General features: G+C 60.5%; 1 protein-coding gene across 2 annotated transcripts; it reads left to right on the top strand.

Annotated features, from left to right (window-relative positions):
- Nucleotides 1-643: 643 nt before the first annotated feature.
- On the top strand, nt 644-10,470 carry SHOX (SHOX homeobox). Of its 2 annotated transcripts, none has more exons than XM_060087668.1 (5): nt 644-917; nt 4,366-4,574; nt 8,421-8,478; nt 8,579-8,667; nt 10,225-10,470. In XM_060087668.1, exons 1-5 carry the CDS (start codon nt 644-646, stop codon nt 10,468-10,470), a joined length of 876 nt encoding a protein of 291 aa, XP_059943651.1. The 2 variants fall into 2 exon arrangements, with proteins under 2 accessions (XP_059943651.1, XP_059943650.1); XM_060087667.1 differs by having other exon boundaries at nt 8,579-8,681; nt 10,191-10,470.
- The last annotated feature ends 436 nt before the right edge of the window (nt 10,471-10,906 follow it).

Here is a 10,906-nt window from a genome sequence, read left to right as displayed (position 1 = left end):
AGCCCGCAATCCCACCGCATCTCCAACTTGGGACTCATTCCCGTCTGTGATGGCGCGTCCCCGCCGCCCGGGTGCCCTCGCTGGAGTCCCCGCACGACCACGCCCGGACACGTCCTGCGACGATACCGTTCGAGGCGCGAGGCTGCGCTCCTCTCGGGGCCGGCAGGCCAGGACGTCCTCACAGGCCCTAAACTCCTGCTCGAGGTTCGTTTCCGCCAGCCACGGAGAGAATGCGGATACCTGTTCGGGGAGCTGGCGCCTGCGCCCGCGCGCGCGCTCTCTCTCTCTCTCTGCCTTCAAAAACTTGATCTTTACCTCTCCACACCAAGGTGCACAGACGCCAAGCAGTGATGAAATGAAAAGAAAGCCAATTGCCGGCCTGGAGGTGGGGGAGAGACAGCGTCTCTGCGTGCGCCCGCCGCCGAGCCGGGAGCTGTAATTGCTGCAGACAGGGAGCGTTGGGGGTTGGGCGGACGTAGCCGTGTATAAATAGTGAGATCGCAAATTGAAGGCCATAAATAACAGCAGGCGAGGTCCACCCTCACACGGACAGAGTCGTGTCCGCGCGGGAGGCGTGCGGACCCCAGCCCGGCTCCCAGCCAGCCCCGCCGAGCCCCGCGGACCCCCGCAGCCCCCGGCCACCATGGAGGAGCTCACGGCTTTTGTATCCAAATCTTTTGACCAGAAGAGCAAAGAGAGCAGCGGCGGCGGCGGCGGCGGAGCCAAGAAGGATTCGATCACTTACAGGGAAGTTTTGGAGAGCGGACTGGCGCGCTCCCGGGAGCTGGGGGTCTCGGAACCCAACCTCCAGGACATAACGGAGGGCAGCGGCCACTGTCCGGTGCATCTCTTTAAGGACCACGTGGACAACGACAAGGACAAACTGAAAGAGTTCGGTTCGGGGAGGGCCGCCGAAGGTAAGCTCTCCGGACGCCGGCTCCGGGCCCCTCCCGGGGACGGCGTCTCCTCGCCGCCGAGCCTGGCCGCCTGCCCCTGGCGCCGCGCGCGCAGAGGCCCCGGGGGCCGCGGTTCGCTCTCCGTTCGACCCCAAACGCTGAATGTACAGCCACGGCTCGGACGCAAAGGCCCCGGCAATGCATCGCCAGTCTTTTTCGTAAGAAAGAAACCAAACGGGGGAGGGGAGGATTCGGCTGGAGACGCGAGGAAGCCGGGAAGGAGAGAGGCAGAGGCGCCCAGGACGGGCAGCGGCTGGGGCCGCGCGCTGCCGGAGGATCGCCTCCCTGGGCGTTGGCACTGGGCTCCACAGCGGGAACTTTCCCGCGTTGGGGGGGAATCCGGGTGTATGGGCTTGTAAACCCAGGTCGGCTGGAGAGCTGCTGGCTGCTTGCCTGTGTGCCTGCCGGTCTGTCTTACGTCCGCCTCCACGCCCGCAGAGAGATCCACACACGTCTCTCCAAGCGCCTTCCCGAGCTCGAAATGGGCCGCGTTGAGAGCTGCGCTGGCGGGCAGTCGGGGAGGCAACGCGTTCCGTCGCCTCTTCGCCCTCTTGCGCCTCTCCGCGTGGTTTCCTCTCAGGGAAAACTTTCCCCTTGAACCTTGGGGCTGGATCTTGGCTGCCGCGGGCCTGTAGACTAAAACCAGCCGCGTGCCCGCAGGTGGTCAGGGTCTACAAGGGGCAGAAGGGCCCGGGGAGGCTTGTGGCCCCGCGCACGTGGCCGCCCTACCCCAGGCTGTCAGGGCGCAGCTGGCCCTGCTGCACGCCGGCTGCGTCCTGGGCCTCCTTCCGTCTGCTTTCCCCCCGAAATCTCCGCGGCGTTTTGCGCTGCTGTTGAACGCGGGGGATGGGAAAAAACATGTTTACAAGGGTTCTCTCAGCTGGACAGCGGTGGTCCCAACCCGGGGGAATCTCCGTACAAACAGGGCAACCAGCAGCTATAAATCAGAGGAATAAAATTGGCTAGATTTCTCAGGGGGCAGCGTTTGAAAGTATATGAAGGTGTATTTCTCACTACAAAGAGGAAATACAGAAGCTTGCCATGTGGCTCCTGGGTCCTGTTTAATTCTCTGTCCGTGTTGAGAGAGGTCACGGCCGGAGAGTGGGGACCCCATGCCTCCTGCTCTTGTGGCCCTTGCACTTGGGTGGCAGAGTCCAGGTGTGCTGGCCTTGAAGCCCAGTGGACGACCCAGACAGCTTTCGGAGACCTTGACCTTGTGGAAGCAGAAAGCTGGCAGAGGCTTAGGAATAAGCCCCTGGCTTCTGAGAGCCCAGGCAGCCTGAGCCTGGCCTGTCATATCTCGGGGCTCACCCCTTGGCGAGGCCTCACGCACCTGGCTTTATGATTCCTACAAAGAGAGTTTGCTCTGATGGAGACACGGCTGTCTGTCGGCTGTGCACTTGTCAGGGCTGACATTTAATTTACAGCACCCGGCGGGCGACTGACCTCCCGGGCTCCTGACGGCTTCCCCCATCCACCTTAGAGGCTGAGTCCCCTCTTCTGTCTGTCTCCTCTCACCCTGGACAGCCAAGGCAGGGGGACCCTGCAAAAAGGCCCATGGAAGGAGAGCAGAGTACAATCGAGGCCTTTTTCGAAGGAGAGAGGAAAATAAGACCGGGCTAGAAGTGCAGGCAGCAGGAAGGGGTTAGGAAAGCCCCAGCTGCAACTTCTCCCTTTTGCCTGGGTGTGCAGACCCCTGGCAGGGCTGAGCCCCAGGCCGAATTTGCAGAACGGGAGCAAAATGGAGAGGCGGGAGATGCTTGGGCTTCGGAGAAACCCAGAGGTCTTGGGAGCCCGAGCAGCAGATCCCGCCGAGCCGGGCACGGCAGCCTGTGGATTCTGCACAGCCTGCCGTGGGTTCTGGAGGACTTTGAAGGCCAGCTCCTCATCTGGGCTCAATCCCTGGGGTTCAGACTTAAGAGACCTGAAGGAGAAAGCAGAGTTGCGGCCGCCTCCGGGAAAGGATTTCCCGTTGGGGAGAAATAAGGTGTTCTTGGAAATGCATCTCTTTCAGGAGGTGAGAGAGGCTTTAAGATCCGGGGTGGGATTGAGTGTCCAGTGCTCAGCAGCCTTGAGGAGAGGCTTTTAGGCAGACTCAGGACTTGGGTTCTGGTGTCCAGCTCAGGGACCCCGGTGGGAGGTGGGGTGGGGGGTGGGAACTGGGTGCCTGGATTTTTCCCTGGCCCGGCAGAGGATCTGGGTCTTCGCCCTTTGCAAGTTTCTGGGCTTACTGCTAAGAGGCTTCTCAGAACGGGTGTAACCCCAGACTCCTTGGATAGAGCGTCCTGAAAGCCGCCCTCTTCTCCTTGACACAGATGGGACATCTAATGAGGGCATGGGGGTCCTCTTTGCCTGTACCCAGCAGGCCCTATGATCGGAGAAAAAGCACAAGAAAACGCAAGGGGTGCTAAAATGCAGCTTCCACCAACTGTGCAACGGGGGGCCAACTTTTATTTTAAATCCCTGAGCTTGGTGAGGGGCTTCATTTCCTAGCGGTGGGAAGGAGAGGTGTCTGGGTTAGAATCTCCTCAATCCGGAGCTGACTGCCTGATACCCTGCCCGCTCCCCCAGGAAATACAGCTGCTCTCATAATGTTTGGACCTAGGAAAGTGTCACTCTTGGTGTCCTGATGGGGAGTGAGAATGTGTGTCCAAGAGACGGAGGGACAAAACCGGAAGTCAAGGGACCGTGCTCTCGGGGTGCCCGCCTTAAGATATGGCTGCGCTTTCTTGGTCAGAAGGAGGTGAGCTCGGGCGAGCGCCCGCCTCCACGGCGTCCTGAGGGAGGCTTTGGCCCGGCTGGCGGCTGGCACGGCCCCTGTCCTGCTGCGCTGCAGGCGGGAGCGGCGGCCCTGGGGGGGCCTGGACCCCAGCCTGGCCTGGGCTCTCCCTGCGCACTTTGCGGGCGCCCCGCCAGGGACCCGACACTTGGGCGATTCTGCCTAAGCTTCTTTGACTTAATTATATTTAACACTCCACTCTCCTTCAAAAAAAAAAAAAAAAAAAGGGGAGAGAGAGAGAAGGTTAGGCTATGTCAATATGTCAACAGAGGCGAAGAGGATAATTGAGGAAACTATTCAGAGATTTTAGGCCAAGAAACACCGCGGCGCCGGGGCTCGAGTTATTACAAAATAGCGCGTCTTGCCCTGGAGTTTGCTTTATCGACTTGACGCCGCTTTGCGTCAGGGCGCGTTTGCCACCGAGGTCCCTGCACCGCGAGCACACACAGGCTTTCAGCACGTCGCGCCCAAGCGTCCCCGCGCGGGGCCGTCTCCCGGGCGCGCAGGATCCGCGGGCCGGGCCGGGCCGGGGGGACGGGGCGGGAGCCGGCGGAGGGGCTCGTGGCGGCCCGGGCCGGGGACGCGGGGGCCGGGGGGTGGGCTCAGCGCTGTGCCCTCGGCCCGCCGTAGGTATCTACGACTGCAAGGAGAAGCGCGAGGACGTGAAGTCGGAGGACGAGGACGGGCAGACGAAGCTGAAGCAGCGGCGCAGCCGCACCAACTTCACGCTGGAGCAGCTCAACGAGCTGGAGCGACTCTTCGACGAGACTCACTACCCCGACGCCTTCATGCGGGAGGAGCTCAGCCAGCGCCTGGGGCTCTCGGAGGCGCGCGTGCAGGTGAGAGCGCGGGCCCGGCCCCGACGCCCACTCCTCGGCCGGGCCGCCGGGCCCTTCCAGGAGCGCGGGGACCCCGGTAGGGGGGAGCGGCTGGACCCGGGCTTTGGGAGGCGCCCCGGGGCCTCACGGTCAGGCCTCCTGCGCCCGGCCTGGCTGGATCGTCCCGCACCTCCAGCTCATCAGGAATGTGGTTCTCTACTTCCCACTGGTTCGCCTCTCCTCCCCCCGCCCCCGCCCCGCCGTCGCCGCCAAAGTCTTACCCGCTCCTCTGCAGCCCGCTCGCTCCACTGCAGGGAACAGAGATGAGAAGAGGAGGCGGGCGGGCGTCTTGAGGATTGCGGCTCCTGCCCGCGCGGTGCCGGATTAGCCCGGGCGCGGGGCAGCGGGGGGGCGCGGGGGCGGGGACCGGACGCATGAAGTCGTGATGCCCCATCTGGCGAGCCGCCGTCTAAGGGGGCCCTGGGTGTTTGCCGCACGTGCGCGCGGTGGTGGGGGCGGGGGGAGACGCTCCCGGTTCGCTTTTCTCGGGCTTTGTAAACGTTTGTGTGAAATGCATTCATTTATTTATTGGGGGGTGGGGATCAAAGATTCGCTTCCAAATCGCCTCCTCCGGGTACCGCAGGGTCGCCCCCCCGCCCCCCCCCCCCCGTCTCCGCCACCGGAAGGTCGGGCCTCGATGTTTTGCTGGGCTTTCCGTCGGCTTTGACGGTTCTGGGCAGGACAGCAGCGCCGGGGAGAGAAGGAAAAGGGGTCAGGGTCCCTGGGCTCTGGGGACTGGTTATTTAAATAAATGGAATTAATACTGCCAACGGGGGGAGGGAACCACGTAAAGCCAGGGCTTTGAAAGAACGGGTTTCTTATTGGTATAGGGTCAGCATTTCAAACACAACTTCACCCGGATTGTATTGAAGAAACGAAAACACAGAAAGCGTTTATAGAGAGTGTTTCACAAAAATCTTTAATTTGTAAAAAAAAAAAGGGGGGGGGGGCGTTTGCACCCTCATGCCTTCCATCTTTCCCCGTCGGTGCGGTGAAAACGGCTGCTTAAGGTGAAATGCAGCCGTCTCCGAGTCTGTCCAGAATTCCGTGCAGCCGCAGGGCTTCCCAGGACCATACTGCATCGCTGGGACCACGGGCGGAGTAGCTCTGGGGACCCTGTCCCCAAACGAATGTGTCCGGGCATCTGTGGCCTCCGCAAGCTGGGGGGAGGGCGGGGGAGACTGGCCACCTTTCTCGGGAAAGATGGATGGGGCTGCACCGTATAAATTAATGAAAAGATTAAACTTTTGCTGAAGGGGACATCAACTTTTATGTCATTTCACAGCCTTTCTGCCTGAGATCTGTAATATCTCCCAGGCCTTGATGTACTGTTTCTATAAAAATAAATTACTTGTAATTTAATTCCACACTATTTCTTTTCAGTAGTCTATTACTGAATAGCGCCTTAGCAGGAGAGACCGAGTTGGGAGAAAATTGGTTCTTGGGTGGCTGCAGATCTTGAGAAAAGCCCTAAAATAAAGGGGGGAGGGTGGTGGTAGAAAACGAAAGCCTATCGACCCAGAGGTGAATTAAAATTTAACGACTGTAAATAATAATAAAAATAAACATGGGGAGAAAAAAAGATATAATTTCCTATTGGCCACAGGGAAAAGAATCGTATAATAAAGAGAAGGCAGAAAGTGCTCATAAAAACCAATTAGTTAAAACACGTACCCCGCTGTGCAGAAGTGGGGGGTTGCTGGGGAGACGCCAAAAGGAAGAGACGAAAATGCACTATATTTTAATCCTGTCTGTGACGTGTTTGGTAATCCTTTTCGGTACAGCCTGTCCTGGGTTGTTAGAAGATAGAGTTTCAATTTAGAGTGGAAATTTGCTGTAAATAAATTGAGGATCCTTTGGAAGCTGGTCCTTTATTGACCTTTTATTTTTGGTGTTGTACTGGAAACTCACATCACCCAGCTGTCAGGGTTATAATCGAAAGTTATGAGACCACGGTGAGAAGCGGCGGTAATTTAATTACAACAAATATCTTTGGGTTTATGGCGCAGAGCTAAATTAAATGTCATTATTCACTGTCTGTAATGGAAATCAAAAGGAAATCAGATTACAGCATTTGTGAGAGAAATCAGTGACTGGTCCTTAATGAAGAAATAACTGTCTAAACCACTGTACTGCGCTTTACTTAGCATATTCAGGACTAATTGGAATTGATCGTGAATCACCCCAAGCCTGATTTATTATCGCCAAACGCGCAGCTAATTCATCACTTTTATTCTCCATAATCTTTTTTTTTTCTTTCCCCCGCTGATGGGAAAGGGAGCTTGCTTTCTAGATTTAAATAGGATTCTGTTTTTGAAAAATGCCCTTCCAGGGGGAGCAGAATTTGCGCGTCTGGCTCTGCTCTCCTGAGGACGGGTACGGGACCCCAAGGAGAAAGAGGTGCCGAGGAAGGGTCCGAAAGGGAAAGGAGTCTTGTCCCTGCCGGATGGGGTTGGGGGGAGAGTCACGGCGGGATGTGGGAGAAGGAAAGTGAGTGCAGGCTTTGGAAATGGAGTAAAGATTTGTGAATCTCAGCTTGCAAGGGGCACTTTTTGTTTTGGAAATACTTTTCGGGGAAACAACACCAAAGTTTGCCAGGTTCCCTAGAGCGTGGCTGGGTGAGGTTTCCAACGTTGTGGAAAGCCAGTTCCAACAGGCGGGCCCATGGCTCAGCCTTGGATAGAAAACTGCCCCTGAAGAGGCTGGGATGGAAAAGTTCAGCTTTTCCTCGACTCCCGGGTGCTTGCAACCTCTGCGGGAGCTGAGGTTTCCGGGCAGCGTGGGAGTAGGGAGTGGCCCCAGGCCCTGGGCTTGGAACAACGCAGGGTCCCTGAGCTACCAGGCGTAGTGTAGTGTGGCCGAGGGGAAGGCTTTCTTTGTGCTAATTACCCTGCACGGTCAGTGACCGCCATTGTGGCAATAGGTGAGTGAGTGTGAAGGGAAAGTTTTGGAGAAAGCCAGGTAGGAAAAATTAAGTGCCTAAGAACACAGAGGGAGGGGACTCCAGATTCCACGAGTGACAGACCAAGGGCCAGGGCTGTTTGGAGGAGGGGGGAGGTTGAGAATGGCGAGCGCTGGAGGGGGCATTTCGAGGATGCCAGGCCTGTGAAGCTAGCCAGGCTGGGCAGGATGCCAACACCTTTCCCTCCCTGCCTCGTCTCTTGATTGGGCACCGCAGGAATTAGATGTCCTTAGGGAGGCCGAGTGCCTGCAGTGCAGAGCCTGCGCTTTTGGGGTGCGTCCGGTTTTTAGGGATCAAGGACATTCATGACTCTGTAATATTAACTGGGATCCCCCAGGCTTCCAAGGAGGGCATGGAGGTCATGGAAGTTTCTGGACTCAGGGTGTCTGAGTGTGATTGGGGAGGGGGATGGATTTGGAGATGTGTATGCACCTGTGCGCCCCCCCCATTCCTGGTGGGTGGGTGGGTGGGGGGCTAAGGTGGAACATCGGGGTGGAAGGTCAGGTTGGACCGGTGCGTGGCAGGGGGGAGGGGGCAATGTCTACACAGAAGGATGGAAAGTTCTCCACGCCATCCGAGGACCCACTTCCTCACCTTCAATGTTTGGATGCTGACACTCTGGTCTCACTTAGGTGAGGACTGTTCCCAGCTCCAGGTAGCCAGTTACGCGGGGCTGGGGTGGGCGGGGGCGGGGATGAAGGCCGGAGGGGCGGCAGGCAGCCTTCTGGGGACAGGAACCCCAAGCGCCTTGCGCGCTCTCCGGCGTGTCGGGAAACAAGGTCTCGCTGACTCTCGCCAAGGCCTGGCCGGCTCACGGGGGTGCACGTCTGTCCTCTCATTCCCAGGTGTGGTTCCAGAACCGGAGAGCCAAGTGCCGCAAGCAAGAGAACCAGATGCATAAAGGTGGGTGCGAGGGGCCGGGCGTGTAGGCAGGGGCGGTGGGGAGACCCGCCAGGCGCTGGGAGCAGCGGGCGGGGTTCACGCCTCCTGTGTTTCCTCTCAGGCGTTATCCTGGGTACCGCCAGTCATCTGGACGCCTGCAGGGTGGCACCCTACGTGAACATGGGCGCCCTGAGGATGCCTTTCCAACAGGTAGCTCGTTTTTTGTTTTTTGTTTTTCTTCCTTCCGAACAGAACAGAGAGGGGGCCGTCGCCTCCCCGGCGCCTCCCGGGGAGGGAGAACTTTCCAAGATCTTAAGAGTCTGTTACACAGAAAGATCTGGGGCTGGTCTCCGCTGAAGATGCCAGTGCTGAAGCAAAGAGGCCGCTTTCACAAGGGGGACATTTATAAATCCATTGGCACGTATTAGCACCACGCTGAAAATCTCCGAGAGTTACCTTTGGGAGGGCTAGGACAGAAACCCCAGCACAGTTTCACTAAAGTCGGAGGGAAAAATCCCCACCCACCCGGGACCACCCACTCGCTCACCGCCTGGCGGGAGGGAGGGGTTTGCTGCCGCTTGGGCCTGAGGACCCGTGTCTACACCCAACCCCCGGCTTCGGCTTGCCCAGGGCCTCGCAGGGGGTCTCAGTGCCCCTCCTGCACCTGGGCCTCGACGCCCCCTCCCCTCCCCCGCGCACCTCACAGTGGGGGGCATCCCGCCCAGCTCCTAGCAGAGCAGGGAGGGTCCGGGGCGCTGGGTGCGCTGCGCGGAGGAGGGGGCTGCCAGGGGGTCGGAAGACCGCCTCGGAGACCGGGTGCCCCAAAGTCCTCGCCCCTGCTCTGGACCAGCGTCGGGTGGGTGGAGGGAGCCCCGGGGCTAGAGCGCAAGGCCCACTCGCCTGCAGGGCTGGGCTGGGGACCCCAGCATGGGGGGTAGGCGTGCCCGCGCTGGTGGGTTGGCGGTGCCCTGGCCAGAGCGAAGGCGTGGCCTCCACATGCAGGACTTTTGCTCCTACGGGCAGGCCTGGGTTTGTAGCTGGACCCGGGTTTGCTGAGGGCACGAGGTCCGGTGGGCCTGTCCCGGCCCGGAGGGTCAGCTACGTGTGACACCATGGAGATGGGGTGAGGGTGGGCTGTTGGCCGCGCGCCCTCAAAGTCACGGCGCCCAAGGCTGGGAGGGCGTCCAGGGCTGCCGTGCGCAGGGCAGACGTCCACGCCCTGTTCCCTTGGACCCGCACCTCCGCGGCTGGGCCCATCTTCCATCCCTCAGCACCCCTTCCCCAGGGCAGGGTGGCCCCTCAGCATCACAGGAACAGCTGCCCCCACGACGTGGGGTCAGCCAATAGGTCCTGGTGAAATTAGGCGGTCGGAGCCTGCAGATTTGGCTGTGCTCCTGGAAGATTCGAGGACTCCGGGTCCCTGGGAAGGGGGGTGGCGGGGTGGAAGCCTGAGCCTAAGGCCGGACCCTGAGTCGGGGATGCGTCAAAGAATCAGCCGTGGGTCTGGAGAGGAGGAGGTACCAGCTGTAGACGCTCCGGCGCTACCGCACCGGGGATCTGTGCCGACTCCCTGGCTCCGGTTCTGCCCAAAGCGGCCAGTGACCCGGTCGTGGCACCGGGTGTCCCGAGGACAGTGGGTGGTAGTCCCTGGGGCGCGGGAAGGGGCGATGGCTCCCCGGGAGAGGAGACGCCCTCGGGGGGGGGGTCCTCGAGGGGGGAAAGCCCCCTAGAAGTCGCGTCCTCACCGTGCGGGTTCTGCCTTCGCAGGTCCAGGCACAGCTGCAGCTGGAAGGCGTGGCGCACGCCCACCCGCACCTGCACCCACACCTGGCGGCGCACGCGCCCTACCTGATGTTCCCGCCGCCGCCTTTCGGGCTGCCCATCGCATCCCTGGCCGACTCGGCCTCGGCCGCCGCCGTCGTGGCTGCCGCCGCCAAGAGCAACAGCAAAAACTCCAGCATCGCCGACCTGCGGCTGAAGGCGCGCAAGCACGCCGAGGCCCTGGGGCTCTGACCCGCCGCCCGGCCCCGCGCCCGCCCCGGCCCCGCCGCCCCGTCCGCGCTGCGTCCTGCACTCGACCCCTCCGCGCCCCGCGACGGCCGCGCGGACGCCCCGGAGCGAGGGCGCAGCGCCTTCCCCGCCTGGAGCAGTCCTCGGGAGGGGGCATCCCAGGACCGCAGGACCCCGCCAAAGCCTCGCAGAGACTGTGCAGAAGAGAGGGGAGGTGAGCGTCAGACCAGCCAAGTCAGCCCTCGACCACGCCGTCTGTGCGTCCTGGGACCCCGGGGCCACGTGGAGCCCCGCGGCGCTGCGTCCTTCTCTGCTGCCCGCGTTCCCACCCTGTGCATGCGGCCTCCTACACGCCTCTCCAAGATCTTAAGAGTCTGTTACACAGAAAGATCTGGGGCTGGTCTCCGCCGAAGAAGCCAGTGCTTGGATGCCAACAATT

Source organism: Mesoplodon densirostris, chromosome X (assembly GCF_025265405.1).
Source record: "Mesoplodon densirostris isolate mMesDen1 chromosome X, mMesDen1 primary haplotype, whole genome shotgun sequence".
Classification (NCBI taxonomy): domain Eukaryota; kingdom Metazoa; phylum Chordata; class Mammalia; order Artiodactyla; family Ziphiidae; genus Mesoplodon; species Mesoplodon densirostris.
This window is presented reverse-complemented; position numbering and strand designations above follow the sequence as displayed.